This window comes from Aulonocara sp. 'chitande type north' Nkhata Bay, linkage group LG20 (genome assembly GCF_057382095.1).
Source record: "Aulonocara sp. 'chitande type north' Nkhata Bay isolate Kocher_YH1m ecotype deep benthic linkage group LG20, A_spYH_male_GT1.1, whole genome shotgun sequence".
Lineage (NCBI taxonomy): Eukaryota > Metazoa > Chordata > Actinopteri > Cichliformes > Cichlidae > Aulonocara > Aulonocara sp. 'chitande type north' Nkhata Bay.
In genome coordinates, this window is record NC_141363.1 from 932,362 (window position 1) to 959,293 (window position 26,932).

Here is a 26,932-nt window from a genome sequence, read left to right on the forward strand (position 1 = left end):
TGCAAAATGTTGCCATATTAGCTACAGTTTACTGACTAGCCCACACAATACACGAGTCAATATTGGTGAAAATGTATTATTTTGAATTCATTTACATGAGCTTGATGAAACACGGTCACATTACTGAACAAATACAGAAATAAAAAATACTTCTCTGAAAAGTTAGCGAATGTGAATCTACACCTGCTATATGATAAACTGAGACACTTTAACCCTATACACTAGTGTTAGCACGATCCTGTCCAATTCATGAGGCCACGAGTTTGTTAGCTTTCACTGTTGTATAAAAATGCTCTTTTTAAAATGTACACAGTTCAAGCCCAGATTAGTCATTCACTGAATGACAAGGCATATAGCATTAATTTAAAAAAAAAATCTATGGTGCATAGACAGTAATATTAAAAATCCCAATTTGCTGACATAAAGACCGCAAATGTTTTCCCGTCCACAAAACTTGTTTATCACACACACAGGCTCTGAAGCAAGTGAGAACTCAAAACTGCATCATTCAGGAAGCAAGCAAAAAGGTGCAATCTGTGCAATATCCTGACATCTACTGCTACAGGATCAGTTCATAAGATTATTACCACTGAGCACTGCCATTGTTGAGGTAACTAATGTCAAATCAAAATAAGTTTTTTAAATATATTTATCTATATGATGTTAATGGTGAAGTGTTGCGTGCTGGGCTTCGTCTTTGTCCTTTGTGGGTCAGGAAGATTAATGGTCACTCCACTTGCATATTGCGCAACAGCAGTCCTCTTTTCACACCTCCCTGTAGCATTCTTGCACCGAGACTAGTGTCTGTGACCCCATCACTACAGGAAGAAAACAAAAAGTGTAAGGGGACACACAAGTACAAATAAGTTGTGTCACATACATCATAGTTAAGTTATACAGTTGCACCAACATCACCGCCACACAAAGCTGTAACTAGAATAAAACTAAAGCAAAAAAGGAACCAGTCCATGGCAGTGTCAATAGCAAGCTGTAACCCTGAATAAGTTGCAAAAAAACATACAGCGTCTAGTTAGTGGCATCACTGCTGCTTCCTTACATGGGGTTAAACTTCCTCTTCTTAAGTTCAGGACCGTCAAGTCCACCTGCTAGTCTCTGCAAAAAGACAAGATAAAATTATTTTAAAAGAAACACGAATTTCAACATTATTCTGCAGATGTGGAGGACTGACCAACCTCTTTGCTTGCAGCTTCCTGCTGGGCTCGTCTCTGCTCCAGGTTTTGCTGAGGGCACAAAGAAGTGAAATTCAAGTCACAGCTGCAACAGGAATGCCAAACTGGATTTTACACTGGTATTGCGCACAAAGGTCTTATATGCAACGTTCAGTTTACACACCCTGTAAAACTGAATCTGAATGGACGGCTGTTAACAAGTAGATTAAGGTGACCTTGCTTCACTGGACCGATTAAAATAAATAAGATCTTCATTTATAGGCTCTGCTTTCAGGCTTTAGAAGCCAGAAACCAAATTCAACTTGCTTTAGTGCATAATAAGCACATGTATGCACCTGCATCTGCCCACTTTCAAATTCTCCAATTCCAAATTGTGCCTTTAATCACCAATAACAGCAGCTGGTGGTGTGCCTCAGTACTTGTGCACACGAGTGCAGAATGTATGGTGTTGCTCCTCAACAGAGCACTGATGCTACTTATCATTTGTAGAGTTTTTATGATGAAGTAAAACTTGATTTAAACCACCTTATGTAGTTCAGAAAGCTGCTGGTGCCTGATGAGGGCCTCCTTGCTTGGGAACTGCCTCCTACACAGCAGACAGGCCAGTTTAACCCAGTCTGTCAATCTTCCTTCCTTTTCATCCTTCTCGCCTCCTTCTTCTTCACTGTCAGTTTCTCCACTGTAGGCTGGGACCAGACCCTGCTGCCGAGGAGGCGACTGGGAACAATAAAAAGAAGAAAATAAAGAAAATGTACACCTCTAACACCTACAAAATCTCTCTCTCCCACTTCCTTACTTCTGCACTTTGGCGGATCTGATCCAAAAAAATCGGAGGCCGTTCAGACAGTGCCCCCTGGAAGACAGAAAAACATTGATTCAGTGATCTGTTCATATCTGCGTCTATGATTCAGAGACAGCCACTATCACAACCTCGTGCCCTGAGGGTTCAGACATTTACAGATAAAACACACCTTTTTCTCTAGAACAGCATAGCCTGCATCAGCACTCGCAGACTCTCTGTGATCATCTAGGCGACTGTGTCCAGGTGCCCGAGTATAACCAGGAGGTGCTGCTGAGCCGGTGGCAGGGGATGAAGACACAGAACGCATGTTCTCCTTTTGTCTGTTGAGACTTTTAGCCCAACGCTCCATGTCTTTGGCAATCTATTATAACAAACCTCAAGAAACTCAGTTAAAAATTACTTAACTACATATTTTAAGTGTCAAACTGAATGGGTGGCAAATTATGAAATCTAACTTCAATTAGCCATTAGCAGATATATTTGTTAAACCAGAAATGATAATGTCCAAAAGCTGACTTCTGTGTATCAGCACCTGTTGAGCTGTTTTATTCTTGGGTTTGTCTTTTTTCTCCTTGCTGCCAGAGGTAGCAAACAGTGATTCTGAAGGAGCTGCACCATCACTTGGAGGAGCACCTTCTGTGTTTGACTGACTGGCAGCAGGAATGTACGTATGTTTCTCTCCATCCCAGTACATGTACTGCTGAGTGTGAGAGTTGTAGTAGTACTGCAAAGACAAAGGGAAATGCAAAAACAGATTGAAATACCAAGGGGCATAAGCGAAACACACACACACACAAATGTCCTACAAAACATATAGATTGCTTTGGGCTGTTTACCTGTGAATTAGGGTCATAGTAGAGACCTGTAAATGGGTCATAATAGTAGCCAGAGCTTTCGTCATAGTGGTAAGTGGAGACATCTGGCACAGCTGTAGTATGAGACACATGGTATTTGCATCAGGGTCAGATTTTCAATATTTTTTCCTGAATGAAAGGTAAGCTTGCCAGTAGTCAGCAGCAATTATTTGCAATTATTAGCGAAGATGTAAATTCCCCAGAGGGAACACTAAATACATGAAGCCTTACGATACTGCTGGAGCTCATGTTCAGTGCCTGGGATTGCAGGCTGGCTGGGTGCAGCTGGTTGTGGTTTTCCCACTATTTCAACCTGTGAAGTGACAGAGATTTTAAAAACAGGAAAAACACAAGGAACAAATGGAAGAAGGAAAAGGCATCAAGTTCTACCTGTGTCCCCGGTGTGGTGGCAGCTGTGGTGATGAGAGGAGTCTGTGTATGAATGAGCGGCTGCTGCACAACCACTGATGCAGGTTTGGCTGCCTCAGATGAAATGACAGCTGCACATGGGCAAACAAGTGCAAATAAGTGGCTTCAGAGGAAGCTTAATGTAATTGTATGCAACTACATGATATACAGATATGTGTGTGTTATAAACTTATTGGCATGTCATACAAACCTGGGGCTGCTCCTCCTGCGTAGGCTCCATTCAGGGAAGCTACTCCACTTGTCAAAGCAGTAACCCTGTTATCTGCTTGGGGCTTGAAAGTTGTGCCATCTTGCCCTGCATACTCAAGCCCTTCCTGACTGTATGTCACTGCTGCCCCCTGCTGATACACACTTGTATCAACACTCTGGCCTCCACCTGGTCCATTTTGAGAGGTCTGAGAATTTAAAAGAATAAATACAGTGATCATGCAATCTGTATTAAGGATGTGGTATATATGCTGTAATACGTCAAACTTTACCTGAGTGACAGCCCACTGTGCAGCAGCTATAGCGGTGCTGGCCACTGTAGCAGCACTCACTCTGCTACCATCCGTTACAAACACATCCCTAACATAGACAAGAGACAGAGTGAGGGCTCTAATCAAAAAGCTTTTGGAGGGTTGTTACATTGAATAGCTTAATTTCAACCATCATTGCTCTTCTAATACATTCACAAAATGCTTTACAATTTTAATAATCACATGATCAACCTGCATTTCTTTGTAATGTGATCAGTCCATTTACTAGTCTAATTTCACACTCCAGTAAAATGCCTGACTCTTACATAGTACCTTGCTCTAGCACACAAAGCACGTTATACACCATGTCGTCGAAGGCCTCGAGGAAACGGTTGTTGTGATTTGGTGCTATATAAATAAATCAATTTAATTCATTCACCCATTCATGCAAACACCTTTTTCTAAGCTTTCTATCTTTCTAACCTTTACACACATTCACACCTCAACTGATGTATCAGGAGAGCAACTTAAAGTTCAGTATTTAACTAAGGATATTTTGGCATGCAGACTTGAGCAGCCAGGACCAACCCACCTATCTTCCGACTGGTAGCTGACCTGCTCTACCTGCTGAGCTACAGCCACCCACATCCACTGTGCAATTATAATATAGTAAAGCGTGGAGTCCCCGTATGTTCTTTGCAATTAAGTTTGGGTGTGTGAGCATTTACCGTTTGGAGCCTTTGGCAAATTCAACTACAATGACCTTCCCATCAATAGATAGAGGTGGCTGGAGAGCCTGCAAAATCTGGAGCAACTGAGATGCCTCCTGTTAAACACACACAGACCACTGGGTGGGTGAACGCATATTTAAGACAAAGCTCATTAAAAAAATAAAATAAGTAAGCTAAAACTAAAAAGGTTTTGCTTAGTTTACTTCAGATACAAGTCAGTAAAACAAAAACAACCCTGGCTTATGTGTGTATGTGTGTGTGAGCTTGTGTCTCACCACTATGGTAGATAGTTGTAGAAAGGCAAAGCCCCTGTTGAGGTGTGTGTGTTTGTCCTTGATTAGACGAACGTTGGAAGGGGAGAGGGTAGCAAACGGAGCCAAAGCAGACAAAATAGCTTCTACTGATGTATGTGGGCCAAGGTTCCTTAGTATCAAAGCTGTTGAGAGAGTGGATGAGGTATATTTAAGATGCATTATCGTTTAAATAAATAACAAATACTGGCAGCTGTCAGTGCTACCCCTTAGCTCCCAAGTAGATGCACATATGGTATAAATTTGAAACCTCCTACTTGAGTTACTGCATTCACCCTAACCCTCTGACTTTGAGGTTAAGGTCAGTGAAATTCAAACTAGTCGAGAGATTTTTAGTAGATGCAGCTATGGCATGAATTTCAAATCCATCACCTTGTTCGTGACTCATCGCATTTACAAACTTGGGTGTCCACACAACCCACCCAACCACATCTCAGGGTGACAAAAAGACAAAAACAGTCTTTTACAGCTAAAAATGAAACAATTTGTGACCCAAGTACACTGATGCACACAAAGCCTACAAGCTTTAGCTAAGTAAAGTGGCAAAAAAGAAATCATTAAAAACAATTTTTAGACATAAGGTTATCCCCCAAGTCTCTTAAAAGAAAATATTGCTATGATGAGGAACACGAGTATTTCCATTTATATGTTTCACAACAAACCTTCTTGGTCACTGTGGGTGTACCACAGGGTTCTATTTTAGGTCCTAATTATTTGCTTCCACTTGGTGACGTTTTATGACTTCATATCCCCTCTCACTGCTATACTGATGACAAAGATTTCCCAGGAGATCTCCTGACCCCTCTTAAACTGTTTCAGTGATGCCAGTTGTTGGATGGCACAAAATCTTCTACTTTATTGCTCAGTCCTACAAACAACCTTAACCAAACACCATTTACAGTTCCTTGGGTCCTGTATCTTTTGTGTGTGTGTGTGTGTGTGTGCGTGCGTGCGTGCGTGCGTGCGTGTAGCTTGTTGTCAGAAAATTGGGGCTGCAACTTCAGTCTTTTCTCGTGGGTTTTAAAAAGTCCAGTCTTGCTTCCTATAAATGAGAATTGCTGTACAAGTGTCATACCTGGCAAAAAAAATAATAATGTCATTAATTTATTCTAGTAAGGCTCAAGTTCCTTCTCTCTGGAATTAATGGAAAGTTACTCTCTCACCTCCAACTGGTTCAGAATACAGCAGTCTGGCTTTTTACTGAGCAGATGGCATCACATCACCCAAAAGCTGGCTTCTCTCCATTGGCTCCCTGCACTTTTTAGAACTGATTTTAAAGTGTATTCATCATGTCAAAGCATGTGGCGGTCTGGCACCAAGCTATATAGCAGAAATTTTAACCACTGAGGAACTAGTTTGCAGCCTGAGAGTCCTTCAGGCAGTTGTAGGTGCTTTTGGCATTAAAACCCTTCACTTTTTGAAGAATTACTTGGGAAGACCAGGGTCAGAATTTGTGACCATCTATGAACCAGCTTTTATCTGATGTCATTTGTGATGACTTTATACAATTATATTTGTTGTGTTTTTAATATGAGGTTTTCAGTTTTTAAGTAAAGTCCACATATTTTCTTTAATGTTTTAAAGTTTTCCCTCCCAGTACTCCATTTTGGTCTGTCAAAGCAATTTGTAAGCCTTAAATTAAAAGACGCTTTATTAACAGAGATGATTATCATCATCACCAATATTAGCATTATTATTTTCATTGTTATTAGAGGAGATGACTTACTGTCATTAGCAACATCTGCCTGTTGTGGAGCTTGGCCCGGTGTGACAGGAGGACCAGAAGAGTGGTAAGGTGCTGGCAAGGGCAACAAACCTTGGGCTCCCTCCTTTTGAAGACCAACAGGCAAGTCCTTCTGTACCTGGGGCAACTTCAGCTCAGCCTCTGGCAAAATACAACATGTTAGTATTACTGTTCAATAAGCAAGACCTCATGTTATAAAGGAGAGAAGAGGTGAAACATTCAGTGAAACCTTACCCGATTTAGGAACGTTGCATTTAAAGCACTTCTCTCTCCTCTTGAAGTTTTGTACACCACACTGTTGAATTGTTATACAACCTTGTTAACAATCTTCATAAATTAGCCAAATGAATGACTGGCTTTATATTATATAACACGCATTCAAATTGTACATCGTGGTAATTCATAGCAAGCACCGGACCTTGTTGCAGAGCCAGTCCTCATTGGCACGTGGTTTGGGGTCGCTGAAGTGCATCGACACTCTCTGCCCTAGAATCGACAGCACTCCCTGAAGGAAAAAGAAAGAGAGGGGGGGATAACAAAGAATGATTATCAGTGATAATTAGGCCACACATGCCATAGAAAGGCCTCATCTCACAAGAGATGAGAGAGAGTGAAAGGGAAAAGAGAGAGGGAGAGGAATAGAGAGAAAGAGTACAACTGAGGCTGAAAGGAAGAGGACACCAGAGAATTGACCTTCAGCTTTAGGAAATTCGGACGGACGGTGAGATGGTATATATGTAGTCTGTGAGTGCCCATTTTTAAAGGACACAATGTGCTTTGTTCAATTGTGTCATCCCTCCCCCCTTAAGGGGAAACCTTTCCAAAGTTGTCCACACAACCCATCCCATTGTCACCACCTTTGTCCCCCAAAGAGACAATAGCTCTGTCCTAAAGATGTAATCATGGCAGATGTGAAAAGCTCAAAAACAAGAAAATGAAGCAATATATTGGTTCTGATTCAACATACAACAGACCATGTGAGACATTATATTCACACTGTCATACTATCCCAAAGGTGGTACTGTGAACTCAGGAAAGAAAGCGAGACAAGTCACTGAATAAAAGAGGAGAATATGATGGACGAATGATGATCAGTTTGACTGGGAGGTCTCGTCTATGAGAACTATCAAGTTGCCCCTTGGTTGTCAGAATTATGCAACATGAATTTGTTTGAATTGTCTAATTGTAATTGTGGAAAGAAAAGAGGAATCTTCCTTCAAGCACTACCTACCTGAGGACCGATGTTATTTAATCATTCTTAATTTTTATTGTTATGCTAGAATGCATTTTAAGCACAGGATGGTATGACGTGACTGTATGAGATTAGCTTTTGTGTCTCACTGAATACATTTATATATGTGTATTTGTGTCTGTGTAGGAGAGAGTGACCTGGTTGGTCTCCATCCAGCGGGTGGCCTCCTGTATGAGATTAAACTCGACGAAGGCGAATCCTCGGCTCTGACCTGGACACCGCCCAGCGCCATGGCAACCGAACAACAACAACAACATAACAACAACAACGCAGTGAGGGGTTAGTGCTGCATATACAGAGGAGAGAGAGACCCTGTATCAGCACCAGTCAAAAAAAAAATCATTGCTTCCTCTCTCCTTTAAAAATACCACACATGATAGTCAGTTGGAGAGGCACTGTCAAATTCTCTGCATGGGCAGGAGGATGTAATGTCAAGTAACTCAGTAGAGTCAAGGTAAGAGGGAGGGATAGAGAGAGAGAGAGAGAGAGAGAGCTACCCACTCATCAGTTTGAAACTGAGCTCTTTGGTTTTTAATGATGAAGCACACAGGCAGCAAGAGAACACACACACGTGCACACCAATGTCTCTCCTACTCTGCGAGTCAGAGTCTGAACAATCTAGCTCTGTGATGGCAGGTCGCCTCTTAAATGCTCCATATCCTGTCCAGACATTGCAATAAATGATAATATAGATATGCAACTATTGAAATTACAAATTGATCAGCATTTAAACATTTATTACATGAGTACTTTTCCTAACACGCACACACACAGACAGACAGACCAAAAACAGTAAAACGGTGATGTATGAAAGAGAGCAGTGTGGGGGAATGTAAGTGTGCCGGTGTAAGATAAGCACACCTTACAGACAACCAGAGAGTTAGCAAAGTGGGAGGCCAGTGAGACAATGACCTTAATGGAAAAGAAAAATGACACAAAAAGAACCACAAGCTTTTCTGAGTGGTATGGTTGAAACATATGTAGCTGAGAAGTAGCAGCAACGCTTGCATCTAAAATAGCGACAATAGCAAAATCTGCTTCAGATGCTGATTCCTCTTTGACGCTGTTAGTTTGTGAACAACACCTACTCAGACACACCCCGCTTCAATAAGGCAGAAGTTAAAGGATAAAGACAATAAGGGCGCCAAGATGGAAAGGAAAAACAAAGTCATGAACTAAAAAACTACAACTTATGATGGGATGAATGCTTTCTTAAAAAAAAGAAAAGGAAAAAATAGTCAGGGCTGTGAAGCGTGCATTAATTTTCTTTTTCCTGTGTAAACGCTAGCAAGACTTCAGACATCTGTAGACCAAAGTATCAAAGCAGGAAGCTATGCAAAACTTCGACCTGTATGAGTTGATAAATATGATTGGGTATTTTGCAACAGTTATCTACCATACAGCAGAAGATAGCCACCAAGGATAGAGGAAAAGACACTTATTAATAAAAGAAAAGACAAAGCAGGTATGGAAAAGTCACCTGAAAAAGCAATGAAATGGAAGTGTTGGCAGTGCATGAGTTTGAGAAACAAAAGAAAGAAAAAAAGAGCATCATAAGAAACACAAAAGAAAAGAGGGGCAATGGACAACTTCTCACCTGAAGATTTATTCCTCATCAGGCGAACTTCTCTCGGCTGGATCCCCTGCTCTTGAAGTTGTGCACGAATCTATGGACAAAGGAGAATTCTAGCTTCAAACTTTTCACAAACAACCTGCGCATCAACTGGCCATTGTTGAGACAAATACGCACCTCGTTGGCAGTGGCACTGGGTGGCAACATACGAAGCATTATGATGTTGCTGGGCCGCTGATTATGGTCTAGCTCTGCACGGTAATCCTGGTCTCTCTGATCCAACTCTTTGTGGGACAGGTCTGGGCCAGCATGCTCCTCCATTCTCATTGGAAATGCCTACACACATCCGCCACAAATTAATAACCAAAACCAAACAACAATTAAATGTGTATTGTAGTAATTATAAAGATGGACTGATATTGACTTACCCTTCTCTTTCCTGCTCCAGGACGAGAAAACCTGTCATCCTCTCGCTGTCTGCCTGTACCGAATTCCACCTGTTCGGAATGGGAACCACCACGACCCCAGCTGCTTTCCCTGCTTCCTGAATGTGGGCCACTGTTCTCCGGAAAGCCTGTTCCACCTTTCCCCCGTCCCCTTTCCTGAAGGCCAGGCCGTAACTGCTCAAATTCCTGCCTGGATCCCTCCTCCTCTCGCTGGAGTATAGGATGGGCTAGATCAGGTTGTGAGGTGTGAGGGGACCACAGTAGCCCTTTCCCCTCACGCCCTACTTCTCCTCTACCATCTACTCTCTGATGAAACCCCGGATGCTCCTGCAGACAACCCGGTGAGAAGTCATGGATACCCAGTGACTGCTCATCACTGCCATACTGTCTATCACCCTCCACTCTGACATCAAATCCCGTGCCTGCCTCCTCATCCTCTTGGCCATAGCCACGATAGTCCATGTCCCGGAAATTGTGATCATTGTGAGTGCCACCATAGCGACCCAGGCGATCACCTCGCCCACCCCTGCTGACCACAAAAAACTGCGTGAGAGACTTGTGTGATAAAATGCGCGAAAAAGATGTGAAAATCACATTAAACTCACCTTCTCTCATAGTCCATGCTGATCCACTTACTCTGCCCCTAGTGAGTCGTTCTTCTGTTTACAGAAATGCAGCACACAAATCACACATCACTTCAGATGAAACACGTTATAGAGCCACGCTGAAATTGTACAACCTCGTGAGCAGGTACCTTAAAGTCATAGGCTGTGCAAAGTGTGAATAATTAATTAGATTGATTTTAATTTTTAAAACCTTGCACAATCCAATGACTTCTCCAACTTTGACATATCAAAATGACTTCTCTCAGTGCTACACAGACAACTAAAAGCCACAAATAAACAAACAGCAAAATAACCCTGCACCATTAATAAAAAAAATAAATAAATAAACTGAGTGCGCAACGCACAGGATCAACCCGCAATCCAAAAAGGAGTAATCAACAACAATGACGTGTGACGGTCAACTGCGTTAGCGGCCAAGCTAACTATGTTAGCTTGAGGTTGGTTAGCTAGTCCAAGAGGCTACATTCTCTCTAAACGACTGTCAGCAGCTAGAAATACAAGTGCAGTCTTGTGTGAAATTTGAGGGAAAACTCACCGGTAACTCATGTAACCTACAATTGTTCTGTAAATATCACGCTGAAGCCCAGGTAAATGGGGTGTTTTATTTTCAGGCAAGCAAGTGTAAAATGGCCACAGCGAGACATTTCAGAGAGGGAGGGACAAATCCCTTACTCTGGAATTTGATTGGTTGCTGGAAAGCGAATGCATTAACGTCGACGCTGATTGGACGAGACGAACGGGTCAGTCCTAAACTTGCAGCCCATGATTGATTTAAAAGGGGGTAAAAATGCACTGCGTTGTTACAAATGTATTTATATATTAGAGTTGATATGAACAAAAAACAAAACAATCAAACAATCAGATATATAGACATGTTATGTGCAATTTTATTTTAGGAAAAAAACAACAACAGGAAAGTAATTTAAAAAGACAGGGAAATGGTAAATATTAATAAATGAATAAATCAAAGAACACATAAATACCTTAAAACAGATAACCCTAATACCAGCTTTATGAAAAAAAAAATAATCCAGAAATACCCATACATATCACAGTAAAGAAAAAAAAACGAAAAAAAACAACAACAACAAACAAAAAACCCTCTAGCAACCCACCCTCAAAATACTCTGGCCCAGCCCCTTGACCTTGACTTTCTATTAATTAAATGAGACAGCGGTTACAATTCATCATTTAACTGACATAAGCTGACCATAACAACAGGATCGAGTAAAATGATTAAAATATATGAAGTAAATTAGGCATCAACAATAAAAAGTTATATAGTACAATAATGACAATATCAGTAAAGAGGGGAATGGGGAGAATGGAGTAAAAGGCAAACTCGAAGTACACAACATTACCATGTCCTTACAAGGCCTTGTAAGACATACAGTACATAACAGATAATATAGTGATAAGATAAGCCTACCATCTATCTGAAAGAATATTGAACTTATCAGCTACACCACTTATGATTTGACCCACTGATTAACACAATCAAAAAAGGTCCTAAAAACTCATGTGTTTAACCTGATTGTGCCTCTGGCTATATAGTATGATGTCTTCCAGTAAAGTGAAGGTTTCTATGTCACTCTGAGTAGCTGTTAATTTCATTACCCACCTGAGCCATGAAATGTGGCCATTGGGGGGGGGAGGGTAACTTTGGCATGGAAAACAGGGGTTAAGGTCAGTGACACAGACGGCCTTTCCATGCATACAGTACGTAGACACATGTTAATACACAACCACACAAATATACACACATTCACTGCATGCAGAGCTGCACTGGAGAAAAACAAACTACCATACAAATGCATACACACACTCTAAAGTACAGGTAAGTAATTCTGTATGGGAAAATATCTCATACAATCTAACTTTAGGCATACCCCTGCATATCGCCTGAGTCAGAAAATGGGCCTGAAGTACCCAAGCCAGTGACAGGGAGAAAGCCTTCAAATGTGAGGTGTGGACTCTTACAAATGACAAATAATACCCTAAGTTATGAATCCCCACCCCTCAACAACCATCACTCTCAAGGCACTACATGTAGGCGATACTGTGTAAAATTTACTTAGAGATGGCCTAAATTCAAACCTAATCATGTCCTTTTCTGACTTCTCTTGTGTTCTCAGTGTCTTTGGCCTTCTATCGACCTTTTCTCTCCTAATTTCCATCATGGCACATTTGCTCCCCTGTTTTGAACTAGTCAACTTCAAATTATACCCATAACCTGCCCTGCAAACTTCTAGATTAGATTTCTTTTCTTTTGTATTTAAATTGATGCAAGAAAAGTGGCACACAACTTAAGAGTCCAAAAACCATGGTGTGTGTGGTCTTTTGAATCATTTCAGATCTGCTCCACTTTGCTAGGGGTAACTGGGTGATCGGAAATTGAGCATCTGCATAACTTTTCTTTCCCATTCCCCCACCCCAAATATCCCCCCCTGTCAAATTTCAGTGGAGCCTGTCCTCTCTATCTGTGCTTAAGGACAGCCCCCTCTGCTCCCAGTGCCTATAACAGTAGGCAGGTGGACTTCCTGTTACGCTTCTTGGCCTGCAGCGCAGCTCTAGTTGCCATCTCAAAGACTTCCCTCACACCATCTTTGGTTTTGGCAGAACACTCTTGGTAGCCGTAGGCACTGATGCGGTTTGCCATCTCTTTGCCATCTTCATATTTGACTGGTTCCTGGGGACACATGTCACAAAGAAAGTTTACATTTGAATATTATTTTATTGATTTAACTTGTTTGTTTAGCTGAATTTTCTGAAGCCACCACATTTACCTGTTTCATTTTGGCTAGCTCTCGTCTGGTGTGGTCATCATTGCGCAGATCTTTTTTATTTCCTACCAGGATGATGGGAACATTTGGACAAAAGTGCTTCACCTCAGGAGTCCACTTTTCTGGAATATTCTCTACAGTGAGGAGAATGAAAAAGCAATTAATTACATACATCAAGGGGTTCAATGCTTACTAGTATGGATGGTGCTCAGATGGTACCTAAACTGTCAGGACTGTCCACAGAGAAGCACATGAGGATAACATCTGTGTCTGGGTAGGACAGGGGCCTCAGCCTGTCATAATCTTCCTGACCCGCTGTGTCCCAAAGTGCTAGCTCTACCTGAAAAGACAGAGAGTAACAGAGTTAAATGACTGGATAAATCTACGGAAGAAGAAAAGCAAAGGCAGAAATGATAATAATATAATTTGATTAGTTAGACAGACTAGATATGGTATAGCAGCAGCTAGTCTGATGACCACGATGCAACATAATAAAAATTCACTGGTTGTGTTGAAGCATCCTGAGACAAGATATTGAAGAATGAGTTGCCCCTGATGCACCCATTGAAGTGTGATAACGAATGTTAGATAAATATGTATGATTGAGTAAATGTCACTAGACTGGCAGAAATCACTTCAAATGCTCAAATTGAGTAGAAAGGTGCCAAGTACCGGTCCATTAGCAACTAATTAAAGAGGGCAATTGCTTTTATTTAAATGCCATACAAGCACCCACAGCATTACAATCAAAATTATTTGCAAACCATCATTCCCTCTCACCTGTTTCGCGTCCACTTCAATGTCTGCCACATAGTTTTCAAACACAGTGGGTACGTAGACCTCTGGGAACTGGTCCTTACTGAACACGATGAGGAGACAGGTTTTCCCACACGCACCATCACCGACGATCACCAACTTCTTTCTGATAGCAGCCATCTATGGAAGAGTTGAAAACATTGTTGCGCATCCTAAGACAATACTCCCCAGTTAAAAGGAAACACTTTGAGGTGCATTAATAAATAAGCAGTCTAAATAGGACTAAAATTTTCCGATGCTTCGCTTACAGTTTCCCTTTGCTGACATCTAGCACAAAAATACATCAGAAATCGCTAGTAACGCACAGAGGTCTCGTTAACCGTACAGTTTGGCAAATAGTTCCTAGCTTACGTTACTATGTACATTTAAAGCCGGAACCGATGGCAAACAGGCGGAGGTGCCACTGAGGTGTAGAAACAATTACTCAAACGTTTCCGTGCTACATTCCTATTCCTACTAAAAGCCCGACTACTCCAGTCTGGGGCCTGTCAAACCAGCCTTTGCTAGCAGGAAAGCTAGCGGTGTTTCCTATGAGTTTTATTATTGTCATTCAAAATCCTCCCTCTTAAATTATAACTACAGTATTCATCCCATCACAGCCATATTTATGCGCCTGAAACAAGAATCGGCTTAAAGTTTATACGTTATATGGAGAATTTGATTACCTTGGTGTTTCTCTGTACGCCTTTCTCCTCTTCCTGACCGACTGGAAAACTCCGCCCACCGCTAGTACACATGCGCACTATTACGTCATTCGCAAGTAAAAACCGGTGTGACGGGGAATAATACATAGGTGGCCGTTTGTTTATCTGTTTGTTAGCGAGATAACGCAAAAACAACCCAGCTGAATTTTATGAAAGTTGACGGGGAGGTGGCGCATGAGCAAAAGAAGGATCTGTTGAAATCTGGGGCAAATCCATATTACTTTCAGCAAAATTGGGTATTTTGTCTGAAGGACATTGCTCTCTCCGAACTGTGCGAATTCATTAATTAAGTTAAGGTACTGGACTACTAATTTGTATAGGAATGTCAACCTATGGTGACCATAATCACCATAGGTGAACAGTATGTTTATAGTTTGAATACACACAAAATGGGTGTGTATATATGAATGCATTTGTACATATGCACCATTCCAGTCTGGTTAGTCTCCCCAGCTGACTAACCATGCTCATCCTATTTGAACTTGGGTTTTAAATCCTATTTCTCCAGCAGCACTCAGTTTATTAATAAAAAAAATGTATAAATCCCATTTACTACTGGTGTCCCCCAAGAATCTGTCCTGGGACCCCTTCATAAATTTAATATCAGCTTCCATTGTTATGCTGATTGTATGCAACTCTACCTGTCTAACAAACCTACCATTACTCTCCCACCCACAGCCTTCTGCATTTGACTCAAATCAAATGCAGCTTTTTTCAAACTGAACATTAATAAAACTGAGGTTCTCCTCATTGGCAACAAATCCATCATGTCTAAATGTAATTTTTTACCCTCCCTATTGACAACTCCTCAGTTTCTCCCTCCCTCTTGACTCAGGCATCCTCATACTTTCATCTTTGTAACATCAATCACCTTGGTCCATTTCTCACACCTAATAACACTGCGGTACTTGTTCACACCTTGGTTACGTCCCACATTAACTGCTGTAACGATTTTCTTTTTGTTTTTCCTTGCAAGTCTAGAACTCTGCTGCTCACACCATCACCAGAACTCCTTCCATTAATCACATCACACCTGCTCTTCAGCAGCTCCACTTAAAAATCGTACTGATTTCAAGATTCTTTACTTCTCTGAACTTTTGCACATCAGCAAAACAATTCACACTCTTCTTCTTCCCTCCTTCTTACTGTCCATTCCCCGCCATTTGACTACCATGGGGTCTAGAGGCCTCAGTACTCTGCTCACCACCTTTGGAATTCCATCCCACCAGACACGCTTCTTTAAAAGTGGCATATTCACTCTGATGGTCTTCTAATATGAATCCTCTGATCTCAACAATTTTGCATATTGTAGATTTTGTTTATTAGCTTGATGGGTATTTGTCAGTTTATTACTCTAGTTTTAACTCTTCTGTGTGAGATGACCTCGAGTGTTTTGACAGGCACCTGAAATAAAATGCGTAATTATTCACTGAACATTTTCATGATCGCTGCATAACTTTTTACATTTAACAAAAAGTAGATTGACATTTGAAAAAGGTTCATTTTATTTAGAGATTTCTGCAGGGCTTTTATTTATGTATTTTCACTTACAAAAATCCACAAACTGTAATTTCACCCAAGGGAACAAGTCTTTTGCATATATTTGTATGTCCCAACTCAAAAAATTTTTTGCACAATATCATAACAAGCATGAGTCGTGATTGTATTACATTAAGAGCTCTGCATCATTCTAAGCACGTCACTCGCTCATGCCTGAGAACTAGGGCACAGAGACTCTTAAGGCTATGGTCTGTCTGAGCTGTCTTAGTGAGACACTTGAAAAGCATCTCTACGGTTTTTAGGGGGAGGACCATGTCTTCAAGCCCTGTTAGACTGAGCATGGCTGCTCTCCTCCTCCTCAGTTCATTTGAGGGTAAGCTCATCGAGTATGAGAAGTTTGCCGATGTCAGAGCACAATACTGCTGTCTATTTGTTTCTATGGACACTGGAGGTAAAGTTGCTCTGATTGGCTGCTTGGCAGCCAGTCTATTTCCTGACGGTGGCGGTGCTGTTGCTGCGCTGGTAGAACAGCACATAGGCTTGATTGGTCTGAAGCTGGTTCTCTGTGAGTGGAGTCACACTGTCAATGGGCAGACGAAGGGAAAGTTTCAGGTTTATGCAAACATATCTTAATACAGAATAAGCAGGGTTTCTCAAATATATAGACCACCTTTGATGTACAGTTGTCAAAATATGTATATATTGTGTGTAAAACGAAATGATATCTCACCTGGAATCATTGTAGAAGCACCAGCCATTTTCATCTAAGCAGCAGGCTGTGTAATGTCCCATGTTTACTGTCCCAGCATGGTTACATATTGCATATAAATCATACAGAACTGAGCCTGTGGGGACAAACATAGATCCAGAATTATATAGTAACATAAATACAATGAGTTACTTAATCCAGGGTTCAGAACTGTATTGTGTCAGAATTCCAGATGTGCAGTTTATGGAATAATCTCTGTTGCAAGCGATTAAATTAGGATATGATTGCGTATATCCCAATATTCCTTTATTTTCTATTACAATGCATGGTTTGAGTCAGTGAATCATCATGTTAACCTCCCTATGCTTAAAACAACAGATTCATAGTTCACAGCTAAAAACCTTTTTTGCAGCTGATTTATGCCTTTTCTTCTAACTCTCTTTTTCCTCTCTCTCACCAGCCATTTGTCAAAATAAAATCATGTAAAGCAAGCTCTTAAAACGGTTTTGTAGTGCGCTCTACCCACTTGTGTCAAAAAGTTAAAAGCCCAGGTTTTCTTCCACATTTTATTGCTTCAACCTTTAGCTGCACTCCTTTTGTTGAAAATACAGCATAGAGGAACACAGCATGAATGGATCAGACAGGCTCGGTTCTCTTACCACAGTCGACAGGTCCGTATGGTCCAAGGTCCAGGTTGGTGAGTGGGAAGGACACATATATAGTGCTTTTACTGATGGACCACCTTGACGTCGTGAAACGGTTCAGATCTTATCGAGACCGTTAAGTATTATTAGCGTCACACATCTGTGCAGATAAAAATCACACGCCTAAAAGCATCACAAGTGGAAGAGTTGTTGCCAAGGATACGGATCACTATAACCTGGGGAAACCTCTGGATAGACAGCCGCTTGGTGCACTCTGTACGCCTGTTACACCTCTCGCACATCTGAAGAATGTATAAACACACATATACACACCTCAACACAACATACCTTACACATGCACACAGGGTCCGGCGTATATATCAAGTACAAATGAGCAATGTTGTTTAGTGAGCCACTAATAACTAAGATGCACTTAAGTTGGACACTCTTATGACAGAAAGAAATTCGAGAATTCTCATCATCTGCCTCACTGTTTATGAAATTAAATGTTTTTTTGTGCCAGATGATTGCATTTCTTTGAAATGTTTTCATATTGATGAGATCACTGTATTAGTCGTTTGGAGTCTAGCAGTTTACCCAACTCCCCGGTTTGATCCCGGGAGGGGACACAAATTCCTTTGGGCTTGTGACAGGAAGTGTAAAAACATCTGCCACATCTGGAGCTACCTGCTGTTATTACCCCCCATGTAAATAAGAGAGCAGCTGAAAGTAGCTTTACTGTTCAAGCCATTTGACTTCTTTCACACATCTATATGTTATGATCTTTATATGGAATAAAGACAAAAACGTAATGATATGTGTAGGTCATAAATGGATCAAAACTGTGTTAAATCATCTCCTTGCTTACAGTGTCTGTGTCGATATGTTTTAATCACACTATTGCTGATCCAGACAGTTGCTGAGATTCGACAATCATCGCTTTAACTTACTGGCGAATTCTCCTTGTCCAGTTTCTCCTCCTGAGAGAAGAGGTCCAGACACTCCCTGAGCGTGACCTCCCCAGTAGAACTCCTCTTGGGGATGGGCAGTGACAAATCGCAGAACACATCAAACGTGTTGGAGTAGTGAGAGCAGACTGAGCAATGCAGTGAGCTCCGCAGCTGGCCTGAGAACAGATCTGTAGGGACCAGAATGATCAGCGGTCTGCTTTAACGGGGATAAAAATAATGGATGAATTTGACTGGAGTGGCTCTCCTCACCAACAATTATGCTGTCATCTCTCTCCAAGTGCTTCTTCCACATGACAGCCGCCTCCTCAGATATTCTAAGGGAGGATAAGAAAAATGATCAGAACGTGCTCACATGCAGGTAATCACTGTTTTAAGGACAGATTTATTCATTTTAGCATACACACCGAAACCTAGCAAATTTTTGTTCGGGCTCCTTCCCGGCTCGTCTAACGTATGGTCTGCGATTTATTTCGGTATGCAGCTTGTCGAGTAGGAACCTGAGGAACTCCTGAGCATCCTGTTGACTGTGGTGAACGCAGAAAAATTAGCAACTAGTTCTTCACAAGAATCAAAAGTCTGTACAAGTGGAACAAGAGAAGGAGTTTAACAGTTTACACATAAGTGGTAAAAAAGTTGTTAACCTCGAGGAAAGGCGAAACAGAACCCCCCCACAAAACAAATCCATATCCTCACCTGTAACCATTGAAGTAAGGCACTGCTTCTGTGAATACATTGTAAAACTGTCTAGGATTTACAACTTTGTCTCCTTCATTTACATCCCAAAGGCCCGACAGCACCTTAGAGAAAGCTGGCATGGCAAGAAAAACAGAAACAAGAAGAAAACATGAAACTCTGACGCAGGAGAGACAGTCAAGACAGAACAGGAAGGAGAGGAAATGCACCTTCCATCAGTTTAGCTTCCTCTTTGGAGAACTTCTCGTGCTTGTAAGATCTGAGCAGGCAGTAGCCCCGCAGGCCACATGTGTGAGACAAACACTGGACAACTGCATTTAGAAAACACTGGGTCCAAAACAAAAGAAAAAAGGGAGAGTGATGTCAAATAATGTTCATTTCAGAGGCCCTTTAAGAGTTTCATCTGTGATCTTTACTTACGGTGTTTCCTACGTTTCTAAGGCCAGTCCTGCCTCTTCCTAAGGTGAGCTGCTCCTTCTGAAATGTAAAAAACAAAAGGAAGTCGATGAACACAGATCTGTCGGATCTGCGAGTACCATACAGAGCACTGTTCATTTATTTCAAAACACACAGTGTGTGTCCTACTACGTGACCTCTGGATGTGCTGGTACTCCATGTGACTGTCTGCCTTGACCCCGCCATGTCAGTGTGTGTTTAACTTTGGCAGGACAGATTTAGCTTTCTTATCTCATTAGCATAGCAGAAGAGACTAAAAGGAGGTCAGCCTCGAGAGTTCATCCTATTAGAGACCAACGAGGGCTGACAGGTGTTTAAACATGTGTGTTGATGTGTATTCTCCCTTAACAACTTCACACCTTTCTTTGTCTGTGCTTGTGTTTTTCTCAGGTAAAATTTCACTTTAAGAGCTTTTAAAAGTTTGAGGATATATTAACGCCATATTTTTCCTGTGTTGTCCACACCTCATTGTCAGCGACCAGAAGCAGGCCCATCAGCGATGTGTAGAGGACAGACTGGGAGATGTCGGTCGTCTCTCTCTGGAGGCCGTTCTGAGACACCAGGGTCCGACACAGAGCTTCACAAGAGCCCTCCCCACTGACACTGCTGGCTCCAGGCATCCTTTTATACTAGTAACCGGCTAAAGTCGCTAACAGAATGGGTCCTGAGATAGAAAGGTGGCCTTCCCAAAGAAATCCTAGCCAGATGGTTTGCGCCTGAGATGGGGAAAGCTGTTCTTCCTAATTTATTTGACATTCAGACTCAGAGGTGAGCAGGACGCGGTGGTCTCACACAGGCCTAATCTGTCTCACAAGACATGTAATCCAGCTCTTTGGTGAATGAAGTATGATGAAGAACTTTTTCCTTTTCAGAAAAATGACATTTACAGCTGAAGGGAATAAAAAAAGAACAAGTACTCTGTGAATGACCGTCTCTGACGCTAAACCCGTCTCATAAGTAGATGAAGCTGATCCATTACACAACTGTCTCGTTACTGCGGCACGCACGAGAGCACAGAAAGTTTGCATCCACACATGAACATGTCACGTTTAAAACAAATTTTAAAAGCATTTTTGGAAATATCACTCGAGCTGGATTCAGCTCAACAGAACACATTAAAACACTCGGTTATGTAATCAATAACACACCAGTCACACACACGAGGCGTCTCCTGAGATCTAAGCAATGCCAAACGTTACTGACTTTTGGAGGTAACTCGTAAACACTTTATTTGCAAACAAAGTAACTTTGCAAATAAAGCCGGTCAAATGTAGCAGGACTAACAAACACACAGAGCGGTCCGGACTCACCTGGTCACTCTATCTGTGGACAAACTGTCCCAACCAAACTGTTCCCATCATCTGCTGAGCTGTTAAAAATGCATAAGGGGCCGTCTACTGTTTCACTGTGTGCCTGTTGGCCAGAGCTGAAAGTCTACCTCTCCCCTGTCCTGTCACCGGTGTCAATGAGAGAAGGAGGGAGATGGAGAGTGCGAGAGGGAGGGGTGGAGGATAATCAGCTCTAATCCTTTCTCTGTAGATCTTGTTGGCTATACTTAGACCTGTCTTTGTGTACTTTCCCACGAGTGCCTCAACAATCTTTTACGTGTCAGTTTATTAATTATACAAACTCAAAAACAAATTTTTTTCTTTGGTCAATTCACATTCAGTACTGTTCTCACTTTATACAGCAATCACTGCAATTGCAGACAGGAAAAAATAATAAAAAGAACATTAATATCGCTGAAAATATCTAAACACATTCATCATTCGCAGACAGTCAATGTACACGTGCCGCTCAGTCTGACAGTCAGCGACTGGTGTGGTCTGCCATTTCTGTGTCCGAGCTGAGGCTGAGCTCGGCTATGTGATACAGGGCGGGATCGTGGTGAGGAGACAACTGTGACTGGCTGGTGTGGGCTGTCCTGTCGCGTGACTGGACGATGGCTTGGCGCAGACAGGTGATCCACTGCTGCTTGCTGAAGGAGTCGTTGGCCTGCAGGCTGTACGAGTGAGCTTTGGCGCGCCCTCTGCTGCTCACGCGGAAACAATTCTTCACTAGAAGATGGAAAGAAGAGAAGGGAGAAGGAAGGTGAGCGGAAAGTTTCACTTCAGCTAAAACAGAGCACAGGGGATGGCTTACTGACATTTGTTTGTGTCACAGAATTCACCAGCAAATACGAAACAAATAAAGTATGCAGATTATGCGATCATATTACCTTTATCGTTTCCCCCTGTGAAGGCTCCTCTGAAGGTGCCCCCTCCAGCAGCCTCGCCGTCTGGGATCTCCTCCAGATTGATCAAGGCATTGGGCAGAGGCTGCCGGTACACGTTAAACACCTGACCACCGTCCTTGTCCTCTCCTGGTCTCGTCAGCACCAACACCAGCTCAAATAGGAACACATGCAGCCGCTGACGGGGGACAAGTGATCAAGAGAAATGTGCTGACACAGTTTCTAAGGCAGAGAAGCCAACTTTCTAGCACTCAAATCTGAACAGCCAACATCTTCTGCCCTCCTTAAATGACTTTAGCCTCTTCATTTGGATTCTGAAAGTGTGAAGACCAGTAAACAACATCTACCTGGCCCTTATTGTTCTTGAGTTCTCCATGGCAGTAGATGAAGCGGGACTGCTGGATCTCTGGCACTCTCTGGCCCTCTTCGAGGTAGGACAGGCCCCGCCTGTAGAACTGACACTCTGCTTCCCCCGTCTTTTTATTCACCTCTGCCACGATGCTCTGGATCAACTCCAACTGAACAGAACCAAGACTTTTTAATATGTCATCAACACAGGGCCCTTTTCCTCCTGTTGCTTCTTGTAGGGCTAAAATTCTGGGCTGCAGCCAAGAGAGTATGACTATGAATATTTAGAACATATTTAAATGAGTGGTTTGGTGTGATAATTTGTTTAGTCAACAGTATCCTCTTTCAAACACCATCAAAGGAAACTTTAAAGAGACTGCAGGCATCTTAAATGCAGCACTAACTGCGGAGTCATGTTTTTATTTGCTTTTGCAAACTGTAAATGTAAAAGTGATGAGCCAGATTAGTGAATATACTGGTAAGAATTAATAACTGGCCTTGTTGCCATCTGGAGGCACTGTTGTGCAACGCAGGAAAGGAAATACTGTATTTTAACGTACTTGAAGACTGATGGATAGAAATGTGTGAATATTAATAATTTGGATTTACAGCATCTGATGCAACAAAAGAGAGGATGCTTTGCTAGACTGTAAAAATAAAACTAATCAGTGTTATAATTATAGGCTTTATATTTAAAAGCAACACCTTGCAACCATCTTGATAAGTGTGGATTTCAGTATTTTGCAGCTGCTGCAGACCTGGCACTGATTAAACTGTGAATTCTCTCACATGCTTGCAGATGTAAATGATTGTGTAGGAGCCCGACTCACAGCATCCGGCAGCGTGTCTTCATCTGGGTGGTCTGGCGGAGTGCACTTCTGTATCTCTTTCAACAGCAGAGGGTACTTGACCAAACGGCTCCGAGGGAGATCCAGGAAGTTCCACAGGTCCAGTTTCCTGCTGAACGAGGACTCCTGACACAGACGCAGAAAGTGCTCCACTCTTTTCTCGTGCTTTTTCTGGTCCAGCAAAGCTTTGGCTCCCACCTGGTTACAGCAATATGTAACATACGCCTCCAGGCAAGGAAACTGCAGAGAGAAGCATGGGAAGAGTGCGCAGCAGTGAGATAAGAAGGTGAAGTCAGCGGGAAAAGAAAGATGGAAACATGCATAAAGACAGAAGTTAGATTACGTTAAGATTAAGAAGGAAAATCAGAGAGAAGCTGAAGGCTGACTTTTCTTCTCTCACTCACCCAGTGCATTAAAGTTGGCCCCACCTCTCCAACCGTTTTCTCTGATCCTCTCAGTCGCTCGAGACGAGTCAGCAGATCTGATATGAATTAAAAGAAAACAGGATACTCCAAGTTGTGCTGACCTTATTTCACTACAGCTCAAAAACAAGTAGTGTGCATAAAAATACGGCACTTCTAAAAAAACTAATTAAAAAAATACAACTTCCCATTTTATGAAGTTTGTTTTCAGGGCTGGGCAGTGTAGAAGCTTTTATTTCTTTTTTAATGAGCCTTTAATTCAAATGATACCTAGATAACATTTAGTACATGGTATGAGCTGTAAAACTACTTTACCTGCTCCTGTTTACTTGTAACTATTTCAGATTGTGATGTAATTACACTGAACTGCAACAACCTATACTTTATCAAGACTTCACCTCATTGCCTGAATTTCATATTCAGGAAATGAGCTGGTGTGTTGATGCATAAGTGGAGCTCGAGATAGCAGCACAAGCTGCACAAAAACAAAGTTACCTTGATGGAGGGGGATGAGTGAGTCCAGAGTACCGAAGATCTGTCCAAGCTCACTCTCTGTCATTATGTCCAACTTCAACATGGGCTCATAGTACACCTGGGAACAGACCCGGGCAGTTAGCACATAAAAGCCTGCATGTGAGTGGATTAAATGTGTTGTTCAGGTTGAGCAGCTACCTTCTTAACCAAACTGAGGTCCTCTATGAGCTGTCTCTCTCCTTGGGTTAGCTCGTATATGACCTGCAGGGCATTTAAAATAGTTAACGAATGCGCACGTTATTGCCAGTGTGATAACAAAGATATCGGCGCACACACACACACACACACACACACACACACACACACACACACACACACACACACACACTCACTGTGTTGAGTTGCATAAGAAGTCAGTTAAATAGACAACACGAGCTCTCACAGCTGATTGTTCAATAAAGGAAGTTGAGCCTTCAGTGCCAGCTCACATCCTCTTTCATAATACCCATGAAGAGCAGCTTCACAGAAATGAAGAGTAGGTACAAGTTACTCCGCCTACACGGCAACCACAGCCACACAACTTGACCCATATACAGGCCCCCAAACACATTCTGCTATAGTAACAAGGTATTTTAATAACGAGGTTTTTGTTTAGCGCACCTCTTGCCGTTTGATTTCCTTTGCAGTCAGATCGTGACTTTCCACAGTGTCACTCCAACACTGGCTGTTGCGGCGACGTGGAAACGAGGAGGCCTTTGTCCGTGAACGCAGGGGGGCTGTGGGCAAAGGTCGAGCTTCTGTACGAAAACTGATAGACCGCTGAGAACAGAGAGGAGCAGCTGACTGTTATACAAAACCCCAAAACTCATTCACTGGTCACTTTGTATGACTGGACTGCGAGTGTGTTTGTTACCGAAATAGACTGGCCGATGCGCTTCAGAGCAGGGGTCTTCACAGGGTTTAAGACGCCTGTCAGGCTATTGGACTTTGCCACAGGTTTAACCCTCTTATTGCTGGGCTCCTGAAGTGAACCAAAAAAACATTTTTAAGATCTGCACAAAATAGTCCACAAGCTGTGGTTCATTCATTCAAACCTAACTGTGCACAAGAGGATTTTAAAACAACTGAACACAAATCTGGCATCTGCAGAACACCTCACCTCCGATTCCTTCAGGTCGGACGTCATTTCACACTCATCCTCTCCCTCCTCGTCCTGAAACATGTTAAAAAGTTAAAAATCAACTCGAGGTACACGCGAGTTCAGGAAAGTGGAAAGACAAAGATGGTGAGAGGCGAGATGTTGCATGGTGCAGATCTCTCATTTCCTGTGTGTCTTTCAAAGAGGAAGAAGGTTGAAAGTGTGCCTCTATAGTGAAATTGCAAGATGTCTGCCTATTTCTTTTTGCCACACTAACCACATCAGCTGTGTCTTAATTGCAAGCAACACTTTAATAGCATCAATAAAAAGCCTCGGATTATATGGATGATGTAATGTACAGCTGGCAAAAAAAAAAAGAATATCTGAAAGGTGAAAATAAACCGAGATAAGCTGGAATTTAAGAAAATGAGACAAACTCCATTTATAGACTTGCAAAAACTTCCATGGTTGCAAACACAGCGCTCACATCTCCCGTCAGTTCTGCACTCAGCATTGTGGTCACAAAGGTAAGGTTGACTAACTTCCGTTCGTTACAGAGAAACAGAGAAATGAACATGAAGCAGCAGCATCGATGCGTCTCAGTCTCTTACTCACCTCTGAGATTCTGATCACAGGTTCAGGGGCCGGGTCTTGTTTTCTCTTCTTCTAAAGACAGCAGTGTATGAAAGTGAGTTTCTTGGACAATAATTAATTTTTTTTTAAACGTTAGTTTTTAATGCAGGAAAAAGATGGTGCAAGAACCAAAGCCGATGTGGCAGCTTACCCCTGCATGATCACAGAGGACTGAGTGTCCCTCTGCTGGCACACCGGACCTGAAAAGAAGAAAAGCTCTTACTGGGCACAAATTAAACATTCATACAGGGAACGTATCTTATTGTGTGATACATTCAAAATAACACTTAAGTAGACAGTGTACATTCAAATGACTTGTTTATGTGCCGTGCTCTAGCAAAGTGCATTAAAATGAGTTTTTGTTCCACATGTCGTACAAATATGTAAGTTTTGTAATCATGCTGGTGACAAACACAGAAAATTCACACTTAGAACACGAAGTACGATTAATCAACAGGAATATTTTTCAGCACCAGTTTGTAACAGAGCAGCCCAAGGTGGAAGCATAATAAATGCAAAAGGTACCGTACCAGGAAGTCCTTTTTTCACCAGTCTCCTCCACTTCCATCGTTTCTCTCTTCAGTGCATCTTTACCAAATCATGACACATTCTCAAAATCACAAATGGTCAAATAATCCAAATTTACACCCGTCTTCTTTGTTTGGGTCCTTTACAGCGAGTTGTTTGCAGGAAGCGTGTTGAGAGTTCAGTGTACTCCTTCCTCCTCACTTTCTTCCTCATCTCACAGTCGACCACATCCTTTAGAGTTGCACACATTCATGTATCCGCTCTCGTCAGGGAGGAGCGTTCAAAGCCTTACACAAAACGTATCAAACGTGTCTTTAAACTAAGAGCACTTCACACACTAAAGTACCTAACGACATACTTGCTCCTGTGTGGCACAGATTAGCTACAGCCATTTGCCTTTTAAAAAAAATAAACAAAAAAATTATCCTTTGCCTACATTTATAAATTCAAAACGCCATCATAGATGATTTACTTTAACGCCGGAGTAAAAGGGGAAGAAAAAAGAAATCTGATTACTCTCGTCACTGTCATTTGGTATCTTGGTATTCAGGCAGCATTTCCCGGATGTGTTTAATAATGAAACTTCTCATTAACACGAAACAGGTCAGACAGGAAA

General features: G+C 42.0%; 4 protein-coding genes across 6 annotated transcripts; all 4 read right to left on the reverse strand.

Annotated features, from left to right (window-relative positions):
* Positions 1-56: 56 nt before the first annotated feature.
* rbm10 (RNA binding motif protein 10) lies at positions 57-11,149 on the reverse strand. Of its 2 annotated transcripts, none has more exons than XM_086276067.1 (23): positions 10,952-11,149; positions 10,396-10,449; positions 9,773-10,316; positions 9,522-9,680; positions 9,369-9,438; positions 7,909-7,982; positions 6,938-7,024; positions 6,754-6,814; positions 6,502-6,660; positions 4,740-4,900; positions 4,462-4,559; positions 3,755-3,842; positions 3,466-3,670; positions 3,237-3,346; positions 3,078-3,159; positions 2,829-2,920; positions 2,525-2,716; positions 2,162-2,353; positions 1,987-2,043; positions 1,716-1,907; positions 1,194-1,241; positions 1,022-1,113; positions 57-818 (listed from the first exon to the last, which is right to left on the reverse strand). In XM_086276067.1, the coding sequence occupies exons 2-22, from the start codon at positions 10,410-10,412 to the stop codon at positions 1,054-1,056; spliced, it is 2,748 nt and encodes a 915-aa protein (XP_086132193.1). In that variant the 5' UTR covers positions 10,413-10,449; positions 10,952-11,149; the 3' UTR covers positions 57-818; positions 1,022-1,053. The 2 variants fall into 2 exon arrangements, with proteins under 2 accessions (XP_086132193.1, XP_086132192.1); XM_086276066.1 differs by having other exon boundaries at positions 1,058-1,113; positions 10,952-11,144.
* Positions 11,150-11,279: 130 nt separating this feature from the next.
* LOC147304723 (rho-related GTP-binding protein RhoA-C-like) lies at positions 11,280-15,496 on the reverse strand. The gene is made up of 5 exons (XM_086276075.1): positions 14,681-15,496; positions 13,980-14,135; positions 13,419-13,539; positions 13,203-13,333; positions 11,280-13,105 (listed from the first exon to the last, which is right to left on the reverse strand). The coding sequence occupies exons 1-5, from the start codon at positions 14,804-14,806 to the stop codon at positions 12,932-12,934; spliced, it is 708 nt and encodes a 235-aa protein (XP_086132201.1). The 5' UTR covers positions 14,807-15,496; the 3' UTR covers positions 11,280-12,931.
* A 710-nt stretch (positions 15,497-16,206) lies between these two features.
* usp21 (ubiquitin specific peptidase 21) lies at positions 16,207-21,152 on the reverse strand. The gene is made up of 12 exons (XM_086276070.1): positions 21,003-21,152; positions 20,157-20,581; positions 19,657-19,713; positions 19,446-19,563; positions 19,237-19,351; positions 18,948-19,067; positions 18,793-18,857; positions 18,523-18,710; positions 17,796-17,874; positions 17,588-17,695; positions 16,950-17,064; positions 16,207-16,799 (listed from the first exon to the last, which is right to left on the reverse strand). Exons 2-12 carry the CDS (start codon positions 20,310-20,312, stop codon positions 16,706-16,708), a joined length of 1,215 nt encoding a protein of 404 aa, XP_086132196.1. The 5' UTR covers positions 20,313-20,581; positions 21,003-21,152; the 3' UTR covers positions 16,207-16,705.
* A 136-nt stretch (positions 21,153-21,288) lies between these two features.
* arhgef3l (Rho guanine nucleotide exchange factor (GEF) 3, like) lies at positions 21,289-26,906 on the reverse strand. Of its 2 annotated transcripts, none has more exons than XM_086276069.1 (13): positions 26,319-26,906; positions 25,940-25,988; positions 25,771-25,818; positions 25,177-25,230; positions 24,931-25,038; positions 24,678-24,836; positions 24,216-24,278; positions 24,039-24,135; positions 23,526-23,602; positions 23,104-23,361; positions 22,273-22,443; positions 21,911-22,103; positions 21,289-21,749 (listed from the first exon to the last, which is right to left on the reverse strand). In XM_086276069.1, exons 1-13 carry the CDS (start codon positions 26,354-26,356, stop codon positions 21,502-21,504), a joined length of 1,563 nt encoding a protein of 520 aa, XP_086132195.1. In that variant the 5' UTR covers positions 26,357-26,906; the 3' UTR covers positions 21,289-21,501. The 2 variants fall into 2 exon arrangements, with proteins under 2 accessions (XP_086132195.1, XP_086132194.1); XM_086276068.1 differs by having other exon boundaries at positions 25,771-25,821.
* Positions 26,907-26,932: the final 26 nt, after the last annotated feature.

Excerpts from the sequence above, each read along its gene's own strand:
- usp21 (XM_086276070.1), bottom strand. The coding sequence starts at position 20,312 with ATGCCTGGAGCCAGCAGTGTCAGTGGGGAGGGCTCTTGTGAAGCTCTG. Across the intron at positions 19,352-19,445 it reads GGAAGCTAAACTGATGGAAG|CTTTCTCTAAGGTGCTGTCG; the intron begins GTGCATTTCCTC and ends TTGCCATGCCAG. Across the intron at positions 17,065-17,587 it reads ATACGGACCTGTCGACTGTG|GCTCAGTTCTGTATGATTTA; the intron begins GTAAGAGAACCG and ends TTGTCCCCACAG.
- LOC147304723 (XM_086276075.1), bottom strand. The coding sequence starts at position 14,806 with ATGTATTATTCCCCGTCACACCGGTTTTTACTTGCGAATGACGTAATA. Across the intron at positions 14,136-14,680 it reads GCGTACAGAGAAACACCAAG|ATGGCTGCTATCAGAAAGAA; the intron begins GTAATCAAATTC and ends ACTCTTCCATAG. Across the intron at positions 13,540-13,979 it reads TTGAAGTGGACGCGAAACAG|GTAGAGCTAGCACTTTGGGA; the intron begins GTGAGAGGGAAT and ends CTGTCTTTTCAG.
- rbm10 (XM_086276066.1), bottom strand. Across the intron at positions 9,439-9,521 it reads CCAGTGCCACTGCCAACGAG|ATTCGTGCACAACTTCAAGA; the intron begins GTGCGTATTTGT and ends CTTTGTCCATAG. Across the intron at positions 7,025-7,908 it reads GCTGGATGGAGACCAACCAG|GGAGTGCTGTCGATTCTAGG; the intron begins GTCACTCTCTCC and ends TTTTTCCTTCAG.
- arhgef3l (XM_086276068.1), bottom strand. The coding sequence starts at position 26,356 with ATGGAAGTGGAGGAGACTGGTGAAAAAAGGACTTCCTG. Across the intron at positions 22,444-23,103 it reads AAGACACGCTGCCGGATGCT|TTGGAGTTGATCCAGAGCAT; the intron begins GTGAGTCGGGCT and ends GGTTCTGTTCAG. Across the intron at positions 22,104-22,272 it reads TCAAGAACAATAAGGGCCAG|CGGCTGCATGTGTTCCTATT; the intron begins GTAGATGTTGTT and ends GTCCCCCGTCAG.